Genomic DNA, 26,188 nt, shown 5'->3' with positions numbered 1-26,188 from the left:
CAGAATTGTCCAGTGACACGTTGCCAATGTCAGTAAAAATGAACAAGATTGTTGGCAGTACCGCCCTTTGTTAAATATAGGTGCATAGAAGATAGCAAGAGGCGGCCTTTTGGCCCTTCCAGCCTGCTCCCCCACTCATCACGATCATGGCTGATCATCCAACTCAATAGCCTTCTCCTGCTTTCTCCCCAGAGCCTTTGATCCAATTCTCCCCAAGTGCTTCATCCAGCCGCCTGTTGAATATATTTAAAGTTTTTGCATCAACTACTTCCTGAGGGAATGAATTCCACAGGTTCAACACTCTTTGTGTGAAGAAATGTCTCTTTATCTGTGTCCGACATGATTTACCCTGAATCCTCAGACTGGGAACTCTGGTTCTTGACACACACCATATTGGAAACATCCACCTTGCATTTACCTTGTCTAGTCCTGTTAGAATTATATGTGTACCTATGAGATCCCCCTCATTCCTCTGAACTCCAGCGAGAAGAATCCCAACCTAGTCAATCTCTCCACATATGACGGTCCCGCCATCCCTGAAATCTGTCCGGAAAACCTTTTCTGCATTCCCTCGAGAGCAAGAACATCCTTCCTCAGAGAAGGAGACCAAAACTGCACACAATACTGCAGATTTAGCCTCACCAAGGACAGGTACAATTGTAGCAATGACATCCCTGCCTCTTTACTCCAAACCTCTTGCAACATACCATTAATCTTCTTTCCTGCCTGCTGCACCTGCATGCTTAACTTCAGCGAATGGTGCACAAGTCCAGCCAGGTCCAGCTGCACACTCCACTTTCCCAATTTACAATAAATAAGGAAGTAATCTGCTTTCCTGTTTTTGCTTCCAAAATGAATAACCTCATACTTATCCAAATTAAACTGCATCTGCCATTGGTTGCCCACTCGCCCAACCTGTCCGGATTTTGCTGCAGGATTCCTGCATCCTCGTCACAATTCACATTCCCACCGAATTTGGTACCATTTGCAAACTTTGAGGTGTTACATTTTGTTCCCTCATTCAAATCATTAATATATATTGTGAATTGCTGGGATCCAAGGACCTATCCATGTGGTACCACAGTGGTTACTGCCTGACAATTTGAAAAGGGCTCATGAATCCCTTCTCTTTGTCTCCTCTCGGACAACCAATTTTCTATCCACTTCTATACATTTCACCCTATCCCATGCGTTTTATTTTTGCACAATAATCACTTCTGCGCGACTTTGTCAAAAGCCTTCTGAAAGTCCAAATATCGCACATCAACTCGCTATAAAATCTTTGTTAATGGATCCAAGCATTTTCCCCACTACAGGTGTTAGGCTTACTGGTCTATAATTCACTGCTTTCTCTCAACCTCTCTTTTCGAATATCGAAATTACGTCAGCCACACTCCAATCTGCAGGGACAGTTCCAGAGTCTATAGAATCCACCAATTACCACCAATGCATCCATTATTTCGGGAGCCACCTTAAGCACTCTGGGATGCAGATTCTCAGGTTCTGGGGATTCATCCGCCTTCAAGCCCATTAGTTTTCCCAGCACTATTTCTCTACCAATGTTGATGTCCCTCAATTCGTCCCTCACACTAAACCTTTCATTCTCCAACATTTCTGGGATTTGATTTGTGTTCTCATTTGTGAAGACAGAGCCAAATTATGTATTGAATTGCTCAGCCATTTATTCGGCCCTTAATATGAATTCCCCTCTTTATGTCTGTAGGGGCCTACATTTCCTTTACCAAACTCTTTCTCTTCACATATCTGTAGAAACTCTTAGTGTCAGTCATTATGTTCCCTGCAAGCTTCCTTTCGGACTGTACTTTCCCCTTCTTAATCAATCCCTTCGTCCTTCTTTGCTGAATTCTAAACTGCGCCTGATCCTCAGACCTATTGTTTGTCTTTGCCAATCTCTATGATTCTTCCTTGTATCGGATACTATTACTAATTTCCTTTGTAAGCCATGGATTGACCATCTTACCGCATGTGCTTCAGTGCCAGGCAGTAATGGACAGTTGCTATACTTCCTCCATGTGCTCATTGAATGTTTGCTTTTATCTATCCATTGTCATCCGTTTCAGTAACTCTCCTTAATATATCACGACAAACTCACCCCTCATATCTTCATAGTTCCCTTCATTAAGATTCAGTACCCTAGTCTCCGAATCAACTACTTCACTCTCCATCTTGATCAAATAATTGGTCATGTTATTGTCGTTGATCCTCAAGGGGTCTCGTAGAGCCAGATGGGCAATGACTCCCTTCTTATTACACAGTACCCAGTCTAAGATGGTCTGTTCTCTCTCTGATTCCTCCACATATTGTTCAAGAACACCATCCCGTATCCACTCCAGGGATTCCTCCTCAACGGCATTGTGACTAATTTTATTTGCCCACTCCATGTGAAGATTAAAATTACCCATGATCACCGATATTCCCTTATCACATGCATCTCTAATTTCTTGATGAATGCCATTTCCAACCTCACCAGTCCAATTTGTGGTTCTACATATGACACCCACTAATGTTTTGGGGTTCATGTTTTCCGTGATTGACCTTTCTCACCTGCTTGTCCGGCATACGGGCCGGATTCGGAACGATGCAGATTCACACATTCAAGCAAAATTGTCTCGGCAATCCCGCATCTCTGGCATCATATGTACACCCCACGCAGAGAAAGTGACAGTGCCCCGGTCCCTTGAACCATTGCAATTAATCGTTTGCAAGCTCAATCAATGCTCTTAATAAATTATGTCGCAAATGTTGTCCCACCATTATAGCGAAAAGTATATGGGCACCGACGTCCGGAGTCCTAACTGAACATAACATATCCAGCTCCCAAATTTAGAATGACGTCAATAAACAATGAATACGGAGACCTTCTCGCCAAATATTCATCCTGCAGCCAATAACACAGAGGAAAACTCATTCATTTCTGTTTGTGAATACTTGCTGCATACTAATTTGTCCATGAATTTGCCGACATGCAGGAATGAATTCACTTCTTTGACTCATTGGGCCGTAGTCAGTTTCTGAAATGTACCTCAAAACCAGTTACAACTGTTCTGTCCATTTTATTTCCCGCTGGCACAAATGTACCTGAATTTGCATAGTTTAGTTGGAATGCTCCTGCTAAGTACCTCATTTGTGTCCGAGATATTCAGGCTCTGTGGATTAACGACATTCCACAAATAGGGCGACGGATTGGGACTATGCGGAACCCTCTTTCAGATGGTGAGTGCGGGGGCTGTGTGGGCCGAATGGCCTACTTCTGCACTGTAGGGACTCTCTGGACACGAGGTTCAGCCAAGAAAGCCACGGTTTCCCAGAAAGAACCCATCTGGCTGTATGTAGCAGGAGAGACGCTTACCGTTACCAACAATGCGGTTGGAGATTATTGTTATTTTTTTTACCAAAGGTAATGATTGATGCAGGTAGGGCAGTGTATTCTTTCTGCATTAACTTCAGTAAGACCGTTGATAAGGTCCCAAAGGAGACATAACTTTACAGAAGCTAATGTCACAAAGGATCAGATGCGGTTTGGCAATATGTATATAGAACTTGCTCGGTCACAGAAGACCGCGTGTTCCAGGGGAAGGTTGCTTTTCTGAATGGAGGTTTTGTCTAGAGGTGTTCCGCAGGGATGAATACTGGTACCATTGCTGTTTGTGGTATACAGAAATGATGTCGAGAAGTATGTAACTGGTCTGATTAGTAATTTTGCGGATGACACAATGATTTGTGGAATTCGAGATTGCGATGGGTATTCAGAGGATACTGCAGGATATAGATCGGTTGGATACCTCCGTAGAGAGATGCCAGATGGAGACTGATATGGAGAAATGTGAGGTAATGCATTTTGAAACGCCTAATACGGGTGGGAATTATACAGTAAATATCAGAACTTCAGAGGTAGTGAGAGGCAGATGGACCTGGGTGTACAGGTCTACAGGTAACTAAAAGTGAAAACGCAGGTGGAGAATGTCGTCAAGAAGGTATGTGGCATGTTCTCCTTCATCCACGGCATTGTGTATACCAGAAGGGTATGGAGGGTTTTACAGTTGTTTACAATGATGTTACTTGATATTTAGGAAAATAGCTATGAGTGAAGATTGGCTGGGCTCGGATTGTTCTCACTGGAACGACTGCTGTTGAGGGGCGACCTGATAGAAGTCTGTAAATTAGTGAGGGGCATAGCCAGAGTGGATAGTCAGAAGCATTGCTTCGGAGGGTAGAAGAGTCAGTTACTAGGGGGCATAGGATTAAAGTGCGAGGGGAAAGGTTGAGAGGAGATGTCCGAGGCAAGTGTTTTGCACAGAGGGGAGTGGGTGCCTGGAACTCGCTGCCACAGGTAGAAGTAGGTAGGATAGTGACGCTCAAGGAGAGTTTTGCTGAAGACATCACTAAATGGGAACAGTGGGATCCGTAGTCCGAAGAGTAAACGGTTTTCGGTTCGATGGGCAGCATGGTTGGCACATGCTGCCCATCTAACCGAAGGGCCTGTTCATTTGCGGAAATGTCCTTTGTTTTTTGATGGCCAACATCTGTTCTCCAGGAAAGGCTATAGGTAGGACGATACTGGAAACGTCCACATCACTTGGAAAAGCAATTGAGGGCGATACCAATATCAAGATGAAATATCGGTGAGGTATGGACAGCTAATATCCCCAATGTGCGCGACTGTGAGGGTGATGAAAGCAGGGGACGGAGACAGTTAATATGTGTATAGTTTGGGCCAGGGAAAATAAAAAGATACTTTTAATTTACTTCTGTAGTATTAATCGTCAGTGATCCAAGCCAGCATTTTTTACGAATGAGCATTGATTTAATCGGTCAGGGGATGATTTCACCTAAACTGCACTGATTGCGGGTTTCTAGGCTCAGGCAGCCACTGTGGGGAAGTCGCAGCTGATCCAGGAGGAGGCTGCTCGAGGCCTATCAGCCCTGAAGTATTCCTGCAATCTGGGGAGTTATCCAGCATCTTCCGTTCACACCGCAGTCTTGTGCGATAGGTTGTTGATGACGTATTACTATTCTGAAGTGGTCAACTGCGGCCATTGATTCTCTATTTCACAAAACATCCACATTCTAGCCTACAAGCCCATGCACTGGTATATGCCGCATCATCCAGTAAAACCCCAATCCCCGGCATCTCCACTGTTACTTTCCATTTTCCAGGTGCGTTCGGCTCACGTTGGTTGGTTTATCTCTATTTAAACTCTCCTTGCATAAAATTGTTGCTTTCTCTCGGCAATCAGGACGTGGTGACTTAAATCCATTAATTTGAGCTTTACAACCCATGTCGACCCTCCCCAACTCTCCCTCCCCTCCCCTTCTCCAACGGTCTCGGTGCAAGACCTGAGCGAATGCAGCTCTGTCGGAAATAGATGAGTGTACGCTCCATAATCCAGTCTGAAGCTTCTCTCGCTGCCATTACTGAGGGACGACAACTGTGTTGTAGGTAGGTATCTGTGCTCTAAGATTTGAGCTCCATAGTCCACATCGACATTCCCCCTATGGCATAACGAATGGGCGTTTTGCATTGTCGGATGCAGATATATATAATTGGAACTTGACCAGCACAGTGCAGACATCTCCTCCCTGCTCAATTCCTGTGTTGATTCCCTCGGTGTTCTCTGAGTAAATATATAATCCCTAATCGACATCAGGCTTTGAGGTAATATATTATCAGTCATTGACTCATTCGTGTGATGGGAGCTTGTTGTGCATATCACCAAGTGGCCGATTATATTCCAATCTTACCTCATCAGCTGCTAAGTTTATTTTTTGCGGATGAGCAGAATTTGCCAAAGTTACACTCAGTGCAACGTTGTATTTCTTCATCCGGAAGCAAATCCCAAGTGCTGACGAACTGGAATCTCGAATCTGGATCAAATTACTTTCCTTTGGCACAGAACGCTGGGTATCTGGTGACAAACTTTCTAAACTGCTGCTGTCCTTCAGATGTATTCCTTACATTTACAATAGTTGCTCCCATTTGCTATTCACCAGTTCGTTTCACTGTACTTCGGTACATGTGACAATAAATCAATCATCAATCAATCGATCTGTCACATATACATATCCGCTCACAACGCCAGTGGCGTCTGATGATCTGCAGGGTGCCGTGTACATTTTCGGGGAGAAGGTCACCATCACCTGTACCTTGGCTGGAGATTATCGCTATCGGGCCTTCGACCTTTTAAAGATAATTCTCCACTGAACTCTGGGCATATCCCAACAAAGAAAAACAGTGTAACGTATGCAGTGGCCGGCGAAACCATCCACGGGGCTCACAAATGCAGTTATTTAAGTTTAATCAAAGAAACATCGCTAAAATCTATATTCAGTAATGTGGTAACTGTCACAAACGTCGGTAAGTAACAAGTGAAAATATTTGGGCGTCACGGTAGCACAAGTAGATCGCAGTGTGGCTTCACAGCGCCAGGGTCCCTGGTCCGATTCCCCGTTGGGTCACTGTCAGTGCGGAGTCTGCATGTTCCCCCCCCCCCCTGTCTACGTTGGTTTCCTCCGTGCTCGGGTTTCCTCCCACAGTTCAAAGACGTGCAGGTTAGGTGGCCATGATAAATTGCTCTGAGTATCGAAAAAGTTGAGGAGGGTTTATTGGGTCAGGGGATAGGGTGGAAATGAGGGCTTCAGTGTGTCGCTGCGGACTCGTTGGGCCGAATAGCCTCTTCCTGTACTGTATGTTCTACGATCTATTATTTAGTCGCCTTTTTCACTGAAACCTTTGCTGCCGTGATAGTGACACGATAGATTTGTGTACTATTTTGGCAGAGTAATCAAACTGAACCGGCTTTTACCTCAACGCTGAAGGTTTGGACAGAATCTCTCCCACCTTGGTCTCGGAATTTACACTCTGTGAATCTTAACCTGATAGGAGCCTTACTAAAATCACCATAGTCACAGAAACACAGTTGTCACAATATGGAATGAATTGTAAATTAGGGGGTTGGTTGAACCTCAGGCCATTATTCATTAAAGTGTAAGCAGAATAAAATTGTCTCGCTTCAGATAAAACCGAGAAATACGGAACTCTGGGCAGAGGGATACAAATACAGACTTTGTCTGGAGTTGGCCTTGTCACTAATGTACCTTGATATCAAAAGAAAATGTGATGATGACGCTTCATTGTCGATGGAAAAGGCAGGTCTATATCTGCTGGGCTCAATTTAGTTCGGTTGATACATAATCTAATCCCTTGAACTCTGCCTGTAATATTCTCCAAATCTCTCATAATGTAGTGGAATTCCTAAAGGTCAGACTTGCTCCATGCAAAAGGACTTTCTTATTTTTGTAATTCACCGTTTGTAGAAGCATTACAGCCGTAACTCCTTTGAGTTTAAATTCTACTGGGGACACCACACTAGAGAGAACAGATTACAGACGGTTATCGCGTTTTTGTTCATTGAATTAATGCTGAAATGTCGTTTTAACTGTAATCAACTTATGGCGATGAATATTGTTCTACAACGTCCGATATGCATGATAATCTAGAGTTCTAACTAATTATTCACTCCTTTTATTTTATCACAGATCCACCAGCAACTCCAGAGGTATCCCTTGATCAAAGGACTGGGGTGTATGTGCCTGGTGAGCATGTCACTATTACCTGTACAGCGACTGTCGATCACCAAAGTACCAGATTCTTCTTTTACAAAGAGATTCGCCCAATCTATTATCCGAATGTCGTCACAGTCGGGAATTCTGGAATATTCAGGGTGACCGGTAAAGAGCAAGGAGGCCGGTACAAATGCAAATATAGAACCGCTGTGAAGCAAAGGGAGATATGGTCCCAATTCAGCAATTCTGTCTCTGTTACAATAACAGGTCAGTGATAGGGATAACATATGGTTCATATACAAATCCACATTCCTCGTATTTGCGAAAGGGTTTATATTATTTTCGGAAGTAAAAAAAAACAACTGGGGTGTAAATCTATCCCGTCCACACACTGCTCGACTTTGTCCTGTTCGACTGTCCACAGGAAACATGCCCAAAGTTCTTTAACGCCGTCGTTGAGCTGTCGCCAGTTTCAACCAGCAGTCCAAGACGAATTGTAACGAAACGCAACTCCCTTCTTCCACTGATATTTTAGAATCCAAGATTAGCGCGAAAAACGGATTTTCGATACAAATTAGATCTGTGTCTCACCGGGAATTGGTAAATAATATACGATTAATTGCACCGTGTCGAAACACAAAGTTCCCTCCAAACATTTTATATTGAAACATTTTATTATTTGTGTTTGAATTTTAATTTCCTTTCCATTTCTTTCACCAAAGACAACCTCACACCTCCCAGAATTTTATTTAGTCAATCGTCCGGGGTGTATATGGAGGGAGAAACTGTCACCATGACCTGCTCAGTCACAGCAGAGAACCCTCGTCTAATCTACTTCTACAAAGATGGACTTAGACTGCCGTCAGAAGTCGTCACAAAGAACAACTCCAGAACATTCATAATGAGCAGTAAAGACCAAGAAGGGCGATATCAATGCAGTTACAAGACCAATGTGAACGGCAGATCGTTTCAATCCCAGTCCAGTGTATCGTTGACTGTGATTATTTCAGGTGAGTGCATATCTCAGTAAATGGCTCTAATTAACAAGACTATTTTTCTCATGAATGTTTCTTACATGAACAAAAGCGTATTGGTGCTGTAGTCTCTAACTATTAATCGTGAGACGACTGGCTGACCCATTACGGGCAGCACGGTACCACAATTGGATAGCACTGTGGCTTCACAGCGCCAGAGTCCCAAGTTCGATTCCCCGCTGGTCCACTGTCTGTGGGGAGACGGCATGTTCTGCCCGTGTCTGCGTCGGTTTCCTACGGGTGCTCCGGTTTGCACCACAGTCCAAAGGCGTGCAGGTTAGATGTTTTGGACATTATAAATTGCCCTTAGTGACCACAAATTTTAGGACGGGTATTGGGTTACGGAAATAGGGTGTCAGTGAGGGCTTCAGTGGGCCGGTGCAGACTCGATGGGACAAATGACCTCCTTCTGCACTGTCTGTTCTTTGTTCGATAGTACTGTCAGCTTTCCACTATAATCTATCAACTGAACACGTGCTCCATAATGCATTTCTTGATCGGTCATAGGACTTGGATGTCGCTGACTGCGGTGCCATTTATTCCCCTCCCTAATTGCTCTTGAACTGAGTGGTTGGCTGATCAATTTCAGAGGTTAATCGTCAGCCACATTGCTGTGGATATTGAGCGAAGTGTAGGCAAGATCAGTCAAGGACAGTTTTGACTTTGCTCAAGGACGTTAGTGCACGAGGCGGGTAATTAAGGCAATCAGCAATTCTTTCGTGGTCATCATTAGATTTTTCTTGTATTAAATGTCACCATCTTCGGAGGTTGGATTCGGAAACTGGTCCCGAATGGGACTGTAGTTTACTATTCCAGTGACGATGAGTGCTGCATTGCTAAACTATGGTACTTTAGAGTTTGGTGTAAACAGAATGTTCAGAGGATAAGTTGTAACGTGTTAATAGCAACTAAACTTAACTACGGCGGTACTTTCAAGATGCATTCGTAATTTAATGTAGTAACGAAAATCAGGAGTGAGCTATGACGCTCTTAACTGAGTAACTGGCTTAACCGGTTATAACATCATTGATTTGGGGTGGGGGCGATAAAAAGCAGGCAGTCTCAGAGCTGTTTCACTGCACTCTGAACGTTTCTTGTTTACTAGATGTTACTAGATGCTTGTTTCTTATCGGTGAGGTGGTATTTGGGAAATCATCTGTGACGAAGCACTGAGGCGGAGTTAAATCTCTCCAGAAAGTAAACCCCCCGGGAGATACGACGCTGGTGCTGGAAGTGACGTCAAACGTGAGAGAGATTTTCTTTCCCGCAGCGGAGGCAGCTGATTGGTGACTGACAATCAGATGGGCGTTTCTTCCCTTTAACTCTTTCAGGGACCTTAGTTTAGGAGGTACTCGTATTTACAATAGAGGAATGTCCCTTCCGCAGTCTAAATATCATTGAAGCTAATATAGAGAGAAATACAGCACAGAACAAGCCCTTCCGCCCACGATGTTGTGCCGAACTTTTGTCCTAGGTTAATCATAGAATGTAGGACACTAAGGGCAATTTTTCATGGCCAATCCACCCAACCTGAATATCTCTGGACTGTGGGAGGAAACCGGAGTACCCGGAGGAAACTCACGCACACACGGGGAGGATGTGGAGACTCCACACAGACAGTGACCCAAGTCGAAATCGAACTTGGGACCCTGGAGCTGTGAAGCAATTGTGCTATCCACAATGCTACAGTGCTTCTCTTAAGAAGAATACACTCCATTATTCTACCTTAATCCATGTACGTATCCAATAGCCGCTTGAACGTCCCTAACTTTTCCGACTCAACTACTTCAACAGGCAGTGCATTCCATGCCCCCACTACTCTCTGGGTAAAGAACCTACCTCTGACATCCCCTCTATATCTTCCACCATTTATCTTAAATTTATGTCCCCTTGTAATGGTGTGTTCCACCCGGGGGAAAAGTATCTGACTGTCTACACTATCTATTCCCCTGATCATCTTATAAACGTCTATCAAGTCGCCCCTCATCCTTCTCCGTTCTAATGTGAAAAGGCCTGGCATCTTCAAACTTTCCTCAAATGACCTGCTCTCTATTCCAGGCAACATCCTGGTAAATCTCCTTTCCAAAGATTCCACATCCATCCTAAAATGAGGCGACCAGAACTGCACACAGTACTCGAAATGTGGCCTGACCAAGGTTTTGTACAGCTGCAACATCACCTCACGGCTCTTAAACTCAACCCCTCTGTTAATAAACGCTAGCACACCATAGGCCTTCTTCACAGCTCTATCCACTTGAGTGGCACCTTTGAAAGATCTATGAACATACACCCCAAGATCTCTCTGCTCCTCCACATTGCCAAGAACCCTACCGTTAATCCTTATTCTGCATTCATATTTGTCCTTCCAAAATGGACATCCCCACACTTGTCAGGGTTAAACTCCATCTGCCACTTCTCAGCCCAGCTCTGCATCCTATCTATGTCTCTTTGAAGACGACAACAGCCCTTTTCACTATCCACAACTCCACCAATCTTCGCATCATCTGCACATTTACTCACCCACCATTCAACTCCCTCATCCAAGTCGTTAATGAAAATCACAAACAGGAGAGGACCCAGAACTGATCCCTGTGGTACGCCACTGTTAACTGGGTTCCAGGCTGAATATTTGCCATCCACCACCACTCTCTGTCTTCTATCGGTTAGCCAGTTTGTTATCCAACTGGCCAAATTTCCCACTATCCCATGTCTCCTTATTTTCTGCGCAAGCCTATAATGGTGAACCTTATCAAATGCCTTACTAAAATCCATGAACACTACATCCACTGCTTTACCTTCTTCCACATGCTTGGTCATCTCCTCAAAGAAGTCAGTAAGACTTGTAAGGCAAGACCTACCCCTCACAAATCCGTGCTGATTATCCCTAATCAAGCAGTATTTTTCCAGATGCTCAGAAATCCTATCACTCAGTACCCTTTCCAATACTGTGCCTACCACCGTCGTAAGACTAACTGCCCTGTAATTCCCAGGGTTACCCCAATTCACTTTTTTGAACAGGGGCACGACATTCTCCACTCTCCAATCCTCTGGTACCACCCCTGTTGACAGCGAGGACGAAAAGATCATTGCCAACGGCTCTGGAATTTCATTTCTTGCTTCCCATAGAATACTTGGATATATCCCGTCAGGCCCGGGGGACTTGTCTATCCTCAAGTTTTTCAAAACGCGCTACACATCTTCCTTCCTGACAAGTATATCCTCGAGCTTATCAGTCTGTTTGACACTGTCCTCTCCAACAATATGGCCCCTCTCGTTTGTAAATACTGAAGAAAAATACTTGTTCAAGACCTCTCCTATCTCGTCAGACTCAATACACAATCTCCCGCTACTATCCTTGATCGGAACTACCCTCGCTCTAGTCATTCTCATATTTCTCACATATGTGTAAAAGGCCTTGGGGTTTTCCTTGATCCTATCTGCGAAGATTTTTCATGCCCTCTCTTCGCTCTCCAAAACCCTTTCTTCAGATCCCTCCTGGCTATCTTGTCTCCCTCCAGTGCCGTGTCTGAACCTTGTTTCTTCAGCCTTACATAAGTCTCCTTTCTCTTAACAATACCTCCGACGTATATTCGAGGGGGTTCTTCCCACTGAGGTAATATGGGTTGATGTCAGAAATAGGAAAGGACCAGTCAGCTTGCTGGGAGTTTTCTATAGGCCCCAAATAGAGGCAGAGATGTGGAGGAAAAGATTGGGAAACAGATGTTGGAAAGGTGCAGAAGTCACTGTGTAGTAGACTTGGATGACTTCAACTTTGCAAATATTGCGTGGAAACTCTTTACATCAAATAGTTTGGATGGGATGGTGTTTGGACAGTCTGTCCAGGAAGCTTTTCGAACACAGTATGTAGATTGTCCGAAGAGGGAAGGCCATATTCGATTTGGTACTTGGTAATGAACCAGGACAAGTTATAGATTTGTTAGTGGGGATCTACTTTGGTGGTAGTGACCACAATTCTGTGACTTCCATGTTAGTAATGGAGAGGGATAGGTGCGTGAAACAGGGCAAGGTTTACAATTCGGGGAAGGGGAAATACGATGCAGTCAGACAAGTACTGAAGTGGGGCTGGTTTAGCTCACTGAGCTAAATCGTTGGCTTTTAAAGCAGACCAAGCAGGCCAGCAGCACGGTTAGATTCCCGTACCAGCCTCCGCGGACAGGCGCCGGAATGTGGCGACTAGGGGCTTTTCACAGTAACTTCATTGAAGCCTACTCTTGACAATAAGCGATGTTCATTTTCAAGTGCATGGGCTGGGAACATAGGCTGCATAGGACACAATTGAAATGTGGAACAACTGCAAGGAGCATACACTACATGTCCTTTATATGCGTGTCCCTGTCAGGCAGGGAAGAGATGGTCGACTGAGGGAACCATGCTTGACAAGAGAGGTTGAATGGCTGGTTAAGAGGAAGAAGGATACTTATATAAGGCTGAGAAAACAAGGTTCAGACAGGCCGCTGGAGAGATACAAGAAAGCCAGGAGGGAACTGAAGAAAGGGATTAGGAGAGCGCATGAACAATCTTTGGCGGGTAGGATCAAGGAAAACCTTTTACACATGAAATGAAATGAAAATCGCTTATTGTCACGAGTAGGCTTTCAATTAAGTTACTGCGAAAATTCCCTCGTCGCCACATTCCGTGCTGCTGAACTGCTTGGTCTTATTCAAAAGCAGCGGTTTTGCCAAGTGAGCTAAACCAGCCGCTTATGTGAGAAATGTGAGAATGACTGGAGCGAGGGTAGGTCCGATCAAGGACCGTAGCGGGAGATTGCGTATTGAGTCTGAAGAATTAGGAGAGGTCTTGAACGAGTATTTAAGAATGAGAGGGGCCATATTGTTGGAGAGGACAGTGTTAAACAGTCTGGTAAGCTTGAAGAGATACTTGTTATGAAGGAAGATGTGTTGGGCATTTTGAAAAACTTGAGGGTAGACCCCCGGTCCTGACGGGATATATCGAAGGATTCAATAGGAAGCAAGAGATGAACTTGCAGAGCCGTTGGCAATGATCTTTTCGTCCTCACTGACAACCGGGGTGGCACCAGGGGATTGGAGAGTGTCGAATGACGTACTCCTGTTCAACAAATGGAATAGGGATAACCCAGGGGATTCCAGGGTTATCCCGTCTTACTTCGGTGGTAGGCAAAGTAAAGGAAAGGGTACTGAGGGATTGGCTTTCTGAGCATCTGGAAAGACACTGCTTGATTAGGGATAGTCCGCACGGATTTGTGAGGGTTAGGTTTTGCCTTACAAGTCTTATTGCCTTATTTGAGGAGGTGACCAACCATGTGGATGAAGGAAAAGCAGTGGATGTAGTGTACATGGGTTTTAGTAAGGCATTTAATAAGGTTCCCCATTGTAGGCTTATGCAGAAAGTAAGGAACATGGGATAGTGGGAAATGTGGCCATTTGGAAAACGAATTGGCTATCCGATAGAAGACAGAGAGTGGTGGTCGTTGGCAAATATTCAGCCTGGAGCCCAGTTACCAGTGGTGTATCGCAGAGATCAGTTCTGAGTCGTGTGCTGTTTGTGAGTTTCATAAATGACTTGGATGAAAGAGTTGAAGGGTCAGTAAACTTGCAGGCGATACGAAGATTTGTGGGGTTGTAGATAGTGAGGATGGCTGTTGTCGGCTACAAAGAGAAATAGATTGGATGCAGAGCTGGGCTGAGAAGCGGCAGATGGTGTTTATCCCTTAACAGTGTGAGGTTGTCCATTTTAGATGGACACATATGAATGCTGAATACAGGATTAGCGGTAGGGTTCTTGGCAATGTGGAGGAGCAGGGAGATCTTGGGGTCTATGTTCATAGATCTTCCAAAGTTGCCACTCAAGTGAATAGAACTGTGAAGAATATCATGGTGCGCTTGTGTTTATTAGGAGAGAGATTGCATTTAGGAGCCGTGAGGTGATGATGCAGCTGTGAAAAACCTTGCTCGGGCAACATTTTGAGCACTGAGCGCAGTTCTGGTCGCCTTATGTTAGGCCGGATGTGGATGCGTTGGAAAAGGTGCAAAGGAGATTTACCACGATGTTGCCTGGAACGGAGAGCAGGTCTTACGACGAAAGGTTGAGGGTGCTATAACTTTTCTCATTAGAACGGGGAAGGATGAGGGGCGACAAGATAGAGGTTCATAACATGATCAGGGGAATAGGTAGAGTAGACAGTCAGAGACTTTTCCCCCGGGTGGAACAAACCATTACAAGGGGACAGAGATAGGGGGGTCTCAGAGGTGGGTTCATTACTCAGAGAATAGTGGAGGCATGAATTGCATTGTCTGTGGAAGTAGTTGAGTCGGAAACATTAGGGAACTTCAAACAACTATTGGATAGGTACATGGATTACTGTAGAATGATGGGGTGCAGATTAATTTGTTCTTAATATGGGACAAAAGTTCGGCACTACATCGTGGGCCGAAGGGCCTGTCCTGTGCTGTATTTTTCTATGTTCTATGTTCTAAGCACATATTAAGAGTGCGGCAGGAGTATTCGGCCAGGTGGAATGATCTGCCTGCAATATGAGGGAATTCAGGGAAACTTTCTCTGCCCAACCGCAGCTCCTGAATTCCCCACAGTGCCAGTGGAGAAGCGGATGGTTAAACTATGGAGCATCTGTAATGCTGAGGACATCGCAAATAGCACATTTAGAGAGTTGGTTACACCGCAAGCAATGGCTGCAAATAAGAAAAGCATTTCCTGACCACCAGGAAGCGAAGTAGGCAGGTCGTGGGGACGTCCCTGAGGTCACTCCCGCTCAAACATGTGTGCCGTGTTGGATACTGTTAGGAAGGTGTACCGCTCAGTGGACAGAACCAGCAGCCATGAGTGTGGCACCACGATTGGTTCTGCTGTACAGCAGGAAAGGCAAAGTATCGGGAGCGCTGTGGTGCAATGGTACATAGGTAAGTACAGTCCAGAAATCAAGGCTCTGAATTGGGGGAGGGCCGATTTCAATAACATGAGCCAGGTTGTGCCAAACGCAGACTGCGAGCAGCTCCTTACAGGTAAACCGACATTTGGATAGCGCGAGTCTTGTAAAAGTGAAAGAGTGAGAGTTCAGTGCCAAATTTTCCCTCTGAGTGAAGAGAAAAAAGACGCAGGTCAAGGCAACACTGGGTTTCCAGGCGAATCTAGAGATTGGTGTAGAAATATTAGGACGTATATGGTAGGTGTAAAACAAATTAAGTCGGCGAGGCCCTTCAGTATTGTGAGAGTGTCAGGGAGTGCTTGAATAATAAATTAGGGGATAAAAGGGACACAAAATACCATTGTTGGTTTGGATTAAGGAAAGCCCCAAGGCTTTTAACAAGACTTTTAGGGGCAGTCGGTTGATCAGGGAGAGATTGGGGCCAATTAGGGAGCATAGGAATTATCTGTGCGTTCAGACAATGGACGTGGGCGAGGCCTCAAGTGAATATTTTTCGTTTTCATTCGCTAACGAGAACGTCATGGGTTGCTAAGGATATACATTTGGACGGTAACCGTCACGTAAACACGCTAAGATTAATAGTGATGAGGTATTGGAAGATTTTGCTGGAATAAAGGTACACACATCTCGCGAAACAGATGAGATGCATCCGAAGCGGATACGGGAGGCAATGGACGAGTTTGCTTGGGCCGTGACACACACATGTAAATCTTCGCTGACCACAGGTGATGTTCCAGATGACTGGAAGACAGCAGATATGATGCTTTGCTTCATGAAGCGAGCGGAGTTAGACAGGCCACTAATTCAAAATGTCACAGGTCGGGACATTCCTTGTAAAACAAATTGTGCAGAACTGGGATAATCAATATTTGAAAAGGCAGGTATTAATCATAGACGTCAACATGGAGTTGTTTTGGAAGATCCTGTCTGACTAATTCAATTCAGTTTTTTTTAAAAAGTAACTAAACACATTGATGAGGGTTTTACAGTTCATGTTAACATGGAGTTCAATTTGACCGTTTTCAGGATCCCACATGAATGATTGTGCTAAAAATGTTAGGGCCATAGGATCCAAGGAAGGTTAGCCAATGTGATTCACAATTGTCATGCCAACAACAAGCAAAGGGTGATTTCTTTGTTTTTTCTTGGTTTGTTATTTACATCACAGCCGGACCTGCTAGGGCTCCCAAAAGGGATTCCGAGTTAGTCTTATTCCCCAACCCGTTCTCTACAGTCCGTTGGCAGGACGGTAGCACAAGTGGATAACACTGTGCCTTCTTAGTGCCAGTGTTCAGGATTCGATTCCCTGCTTGTTCACAGTCTGTGCGGAGTCTGCACGTTCTCCCCGTGTCTGCGTGTGTTTCCTCCGGGTGCAGCGCTTTCTTGCCACTGTCCAAAGACGTGCAGGTTAGCTGGATTGGTCATGGTAAATTGCTCTTAATGTCCAAAAAGGTTAGAAGGGGTAATTGGGTTACGGGGATATGGTGGAACCGAGGGTTTAAGTGGGTCGGTGCAGACAAAATGGCCCAATGGCCTCCTTCTGCACTGCATGTTCTATGTTTACGTTCATCACTTTCACATCTATATCCAGCTCTCATCGGCAAAGTCCTATGGATCCACCACCAACACTCCCTAGGCAGCGCATTCAAAATCCCAATAAACCATTCATTCACAGTTCTCTTGATTGCCATCTTGTATTTGTGACCGCTAGTCACTGACATATCAACTAGTGGAAAAAGAATATCCTCTTTTCCCTGTCAAAATGTTCAGAATATTCGCTTCTTAATGTTCTCTGATCCAAGGAGAACTGTAGAAGAAGGATGGGCCAAATCTAACCAGCAGTGGCACTAATATCTTGTCTGGTAGGTTTGCTAGAATCACTCGGAATAGTCTGTCAGGGCTCTGAAATCCCTCAGCGTTAGCGTAGAAAAAGTAATAACTAAAGGGGAAATATAGAACAAAAAAAGAGAACGACAGCACCCGCAGGCAGAGCAAAAAAGGTGAAAAGTGTGAGACGGGCGTAGTCAATGCAGGACTAAGGGTGTTTTATGTTAATGCTAACAGTCTATGGGTCAAGGTAAATGACCTTTTACGCATTCAAATAGGCCGTTGCGATGATGTGGGCGTCACAGAGATGTGATTGCATGGGGATCAAGGGCTGGGATCTCTATATCCAAGGATATGTGTCCTATCGAAAGGACAAACAGGTGGTCAAAGGAGGCGGGGTTGCATTGTTGGTAAGAATGAAGGTAAATCGATAGCAAGGATCTGTATGGGATCAGGAGGCATTGAATCTCCAGGTAGGGTGAGGAATCGCAAAGGTAAATGTACCTGATGCGAGTTATAAACAGGCCCCCAGCAGTAGTCAGGATGTGTGCCAGATAACAAATCAGGAGATAGAAAAGGGAAGCCAATAAGTCAATATTGCAATAATCATGGGGATCACAAAATGCAGGTGTGCTGGGGAAATTAGTTTCGCAGTGGGTCACAAGGAAATTAATTTGTGAAATGCCAAACAGATGTGTTTTAAAAGCAGCTTGTGACAGAGCCTACAAGGAAAGAAGCAATTCTGGATTTCGTAATGTGTAATGAGGCAACTTGATTCGGGACCTTAAGATGAAGGAAGCCTGAGGGATAGTGACCACAATGTGATTGAATTTACCCTGCAGTGTGACAGGGAGAAGCTGGAATCTGATGTAAACGTATTAAAATTAAATAAGGGAAACAACAAAGACACGAGGGAGGAGCTGTACAGAGTTCATTGGAAAAGAAAACTGGCATGAAAGACAGTGGAACAGCAATGGCAGGAGCTTTTGGGAGTTATTCGGGAGGCACAACAGAAATTCATCCCAATGAGGAGGATACATGCTAGGGGGAGGACAAGGAATCTGGCTGACGAGGGAAATCGAAGACCAGATAAAAGCAAAAGAAAAAAAGATGCAAAGTGGCGAGGATTAGTGGGAAGCCATAGGATTAGGAAGCCTTTAAAAGAGAGAAGAGGACGATTAAAAAAGCAGAAACGGGGAGAACATGACATATGAGGACAAGTTTGCTAAACATATATAATATATAAAAAAGGTAAGAGAGGTAAAAATAGATATTGGGCCATTGGAAAATGTAGCTGGAGAAGTAATAATAGGAAACAGAGAAATAGCAAACGAACTGAATAATTACATTTATTATGGGCCAGGGTTCAGAAAACTCCAAAGTTTATCATGGCGTTCAGCTGACCCACTTTTAATAGATGTTCCTTATGGGGAGAACAAGGGTCCACTCTACAGGAGTTATGCAACAGAAATCATAAATATTAAAAAAAAACAAAACAATGTTTATTCTATGAACCCAGTTAACATTTTAAGAAACACACAGGAAACATCTTATCAACTACGAACACACATAACACCAGAGATACAATACTCTATAGCTATCCGGTCATACCTTTCCCACCAACATTCTTCAGTTAAACCCTTTTAACAACGGTTGCAGGTTTAAATTCTCTACAGAAAGAGGTATTACTTTGAAATCATCAAGTGAGCTGAAGACATTCCTCAGCTTGTAGTGAGAGGTCATAACAGATTTGCTTGCTTTAAAGATAATTCTCCAAGACTGAAAACGAAACCAAAAACAACCACAAAGCAGCTCTTCAGGTCAAAACGAAGTGAAAGACTGAAAGACAGCTCAGCTCAATACACACACAGTCATTACTACAGCTTTGGCTGAACACCTGTTTCCGAAAGGTACATCCACCTGTCCCCTCACTCCAAGAGAAAAAAAATAAACCATCAACTTGAAGATGGTTTCATTTTTCATCTTTTCATTTTCCTGTAAGAAATACTGACGGTAACATATCTTTCCGTTTCACAAAACAAAAGATGCAAACAGATATAACAACATAGTCCATTTTAGTTCTTCTTCCTCAACCAAACCTGCATCTCTTCATCACATTCGTGACAAAGCATCTGCTATCACGTTTCATCGTCCTACCATATGTTTTATTTTTCAATGAAATTACTGTCACAATAACTCCATCGAAACAGCCTGGTATTGTTATTCCCGAATCGCTCCAAAAAAACTCAATGGATTATGATCAGTGTACATAATTGTTTCAGCTGGATTACTGGTCACATGAATGTGAAAACGGCCCCAAACCAAGCTCAAAGTCTCCTTCTCAATCGTAGAATACTTCTTCTGGTGTGGATTTAATTTCTTTGACAAATAAGCAATAGGCCGCTCTAGTCCTTCGTCATGGTTTTGTGGAAGCACTGCATCTAACCCCACATCGCTCGTATCAACAGCCGTTTTCAATGGCTTTGTATAATTTTGGATGGCTGACACAGGAGCAGTGGTCAACACAGCCTTCAGCCGTCAAATACCAGTTGACACTCCGCTGACCACTGACATTTGCTGCGTTCCTTTAGCAAGTCCGTCAGTGGAGTGACCACACTGCTCAAATTAGGCATAATTTTCCGGTAAATTCCACTCATTGCAAGAAATATCATCATTTCCCTTCGTGTCGAGGGCATTGGAAACTCCCCAATAACGTTTGTTTTCACACACTGTGGCACCATTCGACCCTCTCCGACTGTATGGCCAAGGAAAGTGACTTGGGTTTTCCAAATGTACTTTTGGCTAGTTTAACAACCTAACCCGGCTCCTGATGTCGATCGAATAACTCCATGAGATGCTTCAAATGTTCTTTGCATGTCTGGCAGAAAATACCATTTCGTCGATGTATACCGCACAATTCGGGAATCCTGAAGCAATTTTGTTAGGTATTCGTTGAAATGTGGCTGGGGCGTTTTTCATGCCACATGGCATAACTTTTAATTGGTATATACCATCTGGAGTCATAAAATCTGAAATCTCCTTCCCCCTTTCGGATACAGGTACCTGCCAGTAACCTTTAAAAATATAATTTGGGGGGAAAAAGCCTATTGTCCCTCTTTCGCAATCCTCTAAGTGTGGGACAGGATGGGTCCGTTCTTGAAACTGCACTCACCTTTCTCTCGTACACACACAACTGTTGAGTACCGTCCCGTTTCGGTAATAACACTGTGGGTGAGCTACATTGGCTGCAACCCACTTCAATTATGCCACTTTTAAGCATACTTTCAATCTATTTGTTAAGATGTGCCAATTTTAAAGTGTTAAGTCGTTAGGGATGTTGTTTGTTTTGAAAGGCATTTCCCACATCAGCATCATGTATTGCCAATTTAGTACTTGCCAACCTATCTCCACAAACTTGCCCATGTGATATTGATCACTCTTTCAGGTCAGTTAGTTTTTTTCTCTGGAACTTAACTCAAAAATTTATATGAACATCCTCGTTTTTCAATTTAATTTGAGGAATGTCAAATTCAAAGTCATCTGGATTCAGTTCTTCAATTTGAGTTTGAATAGTTAAAAACTCTATTTGCTCTCCTTCCATTTCAAAGTACCTTTTAAGCATATCCACATGACACACTTGGTGAGTATCTCTTCTACCTGGCGTTCCTACCACATAATTCAGCTCACTTAATTTCCTTTCAATCGGATACGGCCCATAAAACATTGCTTTTAAAGGTGCACCTTCCACTGGCAATAACACTAAATCGTTGTCTCGACTGGCAAAACTACGAATTTTTGCTTTCTTGTCCGCTTCCCGTTTCATCACATGTTGTGCAACCTTTAAATATTGTTTCGTCAATTCCACTGCTTTATTTAATAATTCAGTAAAAGTTGACACGTAATCCAATAAGGTATGTTCCGACGGCTTCCTCACCAATTTTTCCGTAATCAATTTTAAGTGGTCTTCTTACCTCATGACCAAACATTGGTTCAAAAGGACTAAATTTGGTTTCCGCATTAGGTGCATCCCTAATTACAAACAGTATTAATGGCATTCCATTATCCCAATCCTCTGTATAATCTTGACAATAAGCCCTCAACATTGCCTTTGATGTCTGACACCACCTTCCTTACACTCCTTGAGCTTCTGGATGGTACGCAGCTGATTTAAATTGTTTTATCCATAAGCTATACATATATTTGAATAAACTAAGGGTAAAATTCGATCCTTGATCCAATTGTTTTTCTGTCAGTAGTCCATATTTCGTTAAGAATTGAAGTAACTCCACAATCGTTCTAGCTGTAATATTGCGTACTGGAATAGACTATGAAAACCTAGTATATACATCCATTGTAGTCAAAATATATTGATTTAGAAAGCCGTCCGTCGCAATTAATTGAGACCCTTGTAAAAGATTCTTCAAATGCTATTAAAAGCGCTGGTGTTATCGCTGCTTGAGGTTTCCCTATCACTTGACATGTGTGACATGACCGTCAAAATGTAACTGCATTTTTATGTAGTACAGGCCAATACAAATGTTTTTGTATTTTAACTTGAGGTTTCCTTACTGCCATTCAAAGAGTGAAGATAAAGTTGAAGTGCAATTATCAGAAACAAATTTTGATCAGATGGTTGGATAACAACAGGTGGAGGATGCGTCGGATGTTTCTAGTTCAGGAAAATTGGCGGAGTTACAACAGAAAGATAAATAAATCAAACGGATATATCCCAGAAAGCATACATGGAAGAGGAATCTGAGTGTATATCCGAATGTTATTACCATCCCATTGGTACCTCATGTGTTCCTCGCAGCATCTCCTTTCTATACCCTGCCGTCAATGCCACTTGATGTACATCTGCCAAATTTTCATCCGCCTGCATATGCAAAAGTCTCAATTTTCTCATCAAGACATCATTTATGCGGAAAATAACATGCTGATATGTTATTTCATTTGCAGTGTTAATGTCAGCCTGCTTGTGGCAATAAAGAATAATATTATTAAAACAGAGATTAGGATAATTTTATTCAGCTAGAGGGTGGTAAGGCTGCGAAGACCAAGTCATTGACTGTCTTTAAAACAGAGATTGTTATGGTGTTGGTTAATAACGGGATCAGGGGTTATGGGGGAAGGCAGCAGAATTGGGATGAGAAAATTATCAGCCATTATTGAATGGCGGAGCAGACTCCATGGGCCGTGGCCTACTTCTGCTCTTGTTCTTAGTCTTATGGAGACGAAGCCCAGTTTCTACGATCTTTCACTGTATCTAAAATCCTTTATTGTTGGTATAATTGTAGAAAATGCTCTCCGCACGCTTTCCATGGCTTCAACATCCTTCCTTAAATAAGGTGCCCAGAACTGAACACAATACACCAAATGGGGTCTGACCAATGATTTGTCGAGGTGTAGCATGACTACATTCCTGTTATACTCTATGCCTCTATTTATGAACCCGACGATGTTATCAGTCTTCTTCACATAGTTTCAATGCAGTCGACCTTTCGAGAATTATGCACTTGAGCCCCGAGGACCGTCTGCTCTTGTATCTCTGAAAAGTTGTACCGCTCATCCTATGTTGTCTTCCCATCTTCTTTCTACCAAATATCTTCAGAATTGGCGACATTGGTGGTATCGTTATTTTTCTGATATGAAGCCTTTGGCCAGCAATGTACCACAGGGATGTATGTTATTTACATACATCAATGACTCGCATGTTAATGTCGGAGTTATAATTGGCAGGTTTGCAGGGTACAGGAACATTGGGGATGTTTCTGAAAGTGAGGAGGAGAGCATTGTACTACAGTCTGATACGGATCAGCTCGTAGTTGGGCACAACAGCAGATGGAACTTACTCCGGATAATCTGCAGTGATGCGTTTTGCGAGGTCTAATAATGATCGGATAGACAGAATTTACGGTAGGTTCCTGGGAGTATTGAGGAGCAAGTGTACTTTGGTTGACACCTCGCCGGGTCCCTAAATGTGGTAGCACAGATATTTAGGGCAGTGTAGAATGCAACCTGAACGATTTCCTTCATTACCCGGCGTATAGATAAAGGAGCAAGGATGTCTTGTCCAAATTTGTATAACATTGCTTTGGCCACAGATGCAATACCGCGTGCAGTTCCGGTTGCACCACGATTGGAAGGACGCTATTGCACTGGCGATGGTGCAGAGAAAATTTAGAAAGATGCCGCCTGGGGTGGAACGTTTCAGCTTGTCTTCCCTGTAGAAAGAGGCTCGGGGAAGGATCTGATTGAAATATACAGAGGCATAGATAGGCAATATCGTGATAACATTTTCCCAGGGAAGATCAGAGGGAATGTGTTTGTTTGGAATTAATTGTTCAGAAGGGAGCTGAAGAAACATTATTTCACCGAAAGGGTGGTGGAAATATACAACACACTGTCTGAGTGGGGTAGACGCGGATACCCTCGGAACTTTTCGGAATTATCTGGACAAGCACTTAACTTGCCAAGGCATTGTAGACCATGGACCATGTGCTGCTCAATAGCATTAGTACAGAATGGTATTTCACGCACTGAGGACGCGGATTCGATCCCGGCCCTGGATCACTGTATGTGTGGAGTTTGTGCATTCTCCCCGTGTCTCTGTCGGTTTTACCCCTTTAACCCAAATATGTGCAAGTAGGTAGGTGGACTGGCCACACCAAATTACACATTAAATGGAGAAAATAAAATAAAGACTAAGGTACTCGAAATGTATTTTTAAATAATAATAATATTTAGTGGCAGCACGGTGGCACAGTGGTTATCACTGCTGCCTCACCGCGCCGTGGTCCCAGGCTCTGGGTCACTGTCGGTATGGAGAATGCACATTATCCCGTGTTCGCGTGCGTTTCGCCCCCACAATCAAAAGATGTGCAGGTTAGGTGGATTGACCACGCTAAATTGCCAATTAATTTAAACAAATCAATTGGGTGCACTAGATTTTTTTTTTTAATTAAAAGAAAGATATGTCATGGTCGACATGGACGTGTTTGAAGGAAGGGTCTGTTTGTGGGTTCTGTGATTGTATCGTCACCAACTCCCCAATTACTTCATCAAAACATATAATTGGTATACTATTTTTCCTGTAAATGTTGCCCTAACCTTTCTTGCACTGTCCAGAAAAATCCCAGATTCTCCAGTGTCTATATATAACACATATCCCTCATCACTGCAACCGTTCCATTGATGTGCTCCAATGCTATTTCCAAGGCCTGGCCTTCCTTAATAGTCTGGTGCTCAGCATTCGACAGAAGTTAGAACTATTGGCGCAGAAAGATTCTGCAGAACTCCTTTTTTGTAACTCCATGTACTTATTACCAGGACACTTATCAGCTACCTGCTGCATTCAAGGACGTCATGCCAAATTCAGGGCCACCTCCTTCTGCGCCTTATTGTTCCACCCCATTTACTTTACATTCAAAACACTGTAAACCAGTAAGCCTGCCAGTTCCCTGTCCAGTTAAACAGATGAGGATACCTTATTGAATGTTGTTAAGGACAAGATATATAGATTTTTGAACAGTCGATGAACTAAGGGTTATGTTGAGCCCGCGGCTAAGTGGAAATGAGTCCACAATAAGATTAGTCGTTATCATGTGGAATTGCGGAGCAGGCTCGAGCGGCCAGATGGCCTATTCAGCTCACGACCATCCTGTCATGGGGTAATTAGGACTGGTAATGAGCCTAGCCAGCGACACCCACAACCCATGAATGAATGAAAAAATATCTTGTTCTCCTCATTTTCGAACAGAAACATCTCACTTCATGTTCACTTGCATTAAAATTAATCAGTTTTGTTTCCTTCGCATTATACATTTCGATGTCGTCTATAAGTGCATTCCGCCTCGCTCCTCATTACACTCTCATGCTTCCTCGCATGTGTTATTGTTTTCATTTTAATGTGCCGTCTGCCATTTTACCTAAATTCAGATTACAATCCACTCCCGTAAGTGAGCGTTGCATTTGCAATCAGTCGTCACTATTCCTTTCTTTCTAATTGCAGATTTGCATAAACCACATCTCACAGTTGATTTTGATGGTGTTGCTGAGGGTGGAGATATCACTTTCAACTGTACAAGCCCTCGGGAGCGCCCTGGCATTGCATTTTACTTATACAGGCACGAAAAACCTACTTTAGTCAGTATCAAACCTCCTGATGAAGACGGACATGCTGTCACCTTCCCCATCAAGAATATCGATCACTCTAAAATAGGAAACTATACCTGTCAGTATATAGCAAACATCAGTGGAAGAAACCTATCATCGCCTCATAGTGACCCTGTCAGCATCACAGTTATAGGTAAGTGAGATTGGCTGTCAACATATTCATCCGATTTTACTGAATGTTTTCCCCTGTATTAATTTCACTCTGCGATCCTTGTGACAGTAACTACTGTAATTAATAACTCAAACTTATGTGGGCATGGGAACAGCTTTTTCCCTGCATAGATGTCCTGTATTGACCCAATGGATTGTGAGGATATCAGGCGTACTCATACACAGAAGCTGGGAATAATGAAACATCTGTTTGATAGTTGGCATACGGTGTTATCTCATGGTTTCTCATGACTAACAGCCAAAATGAGGAATCGGTCTGACGTAAATTAAACGTAAGACTGTTTAAAAGTAAAAGATTGATTTGAACCCCTTTGCTGATCAGCAGTTTTCACTGTGGACCACTTTTCAAAAGTAGGAAAAGCGGACTGCTAATATAAAATTATCCAAATAATGTTAAACCAAAATAAAAACATTTATAAAATACATCACAAGGTCGGAAAATGCTGCATCATGT

At 43.4% G+C, this 26,188-nt stretch overlaps 1 protein-coding gene across 1 annotated transcript in view; it reads left to right on the top strand.

Annotated features, from left to right (window-relative positions):
* The window catches only part of LOC119960738 (immunoglobulin superfamily member 1-like), a 34,374-nt gene extending 8,670 nt beyond the window's left edge, over positions 1-25,704 (top strand). The window contains exons 4-6 of the mRNA XM_038788352.1: positions 7,558-7,851; positions 8,307-8,594; positions 25,400-25,704. Coding sequence (XP_038644280.1) covers positions 7,558-7,851; positions 8,307-8,594; positions 25,400-25,704 — 887 coding nt within the window. The remainder of the gene's footprint in view (positions 1-7,557; positions 7,852-8,306; positions 8,595-25,399) is intronic.
* The last annotated feature ends 484 nt before the right edge of the window (positions 25,705-26,188 follow it).

Source organism: Scyliorhinus canicula, unplaced genomic scaffold (assembly GCF_902713615.1).
Source record: "Scyliorhinus canicula unplaced genomic scaffold, sScyCan1.1, whole genome shotgun sequence".
NCBI lineage: Eukaryota > Metazoa > Chordata > Chondrichthyes > Carcharhiniformes > Scyliorhinidae > Scyliorhinus > Scyliorhinus canicula.
The sequence above is the reverse complement of the archived record's forward strand: the minus strand, read 5'-3'. Positions and strand labels throughout refer to the sequence as shown.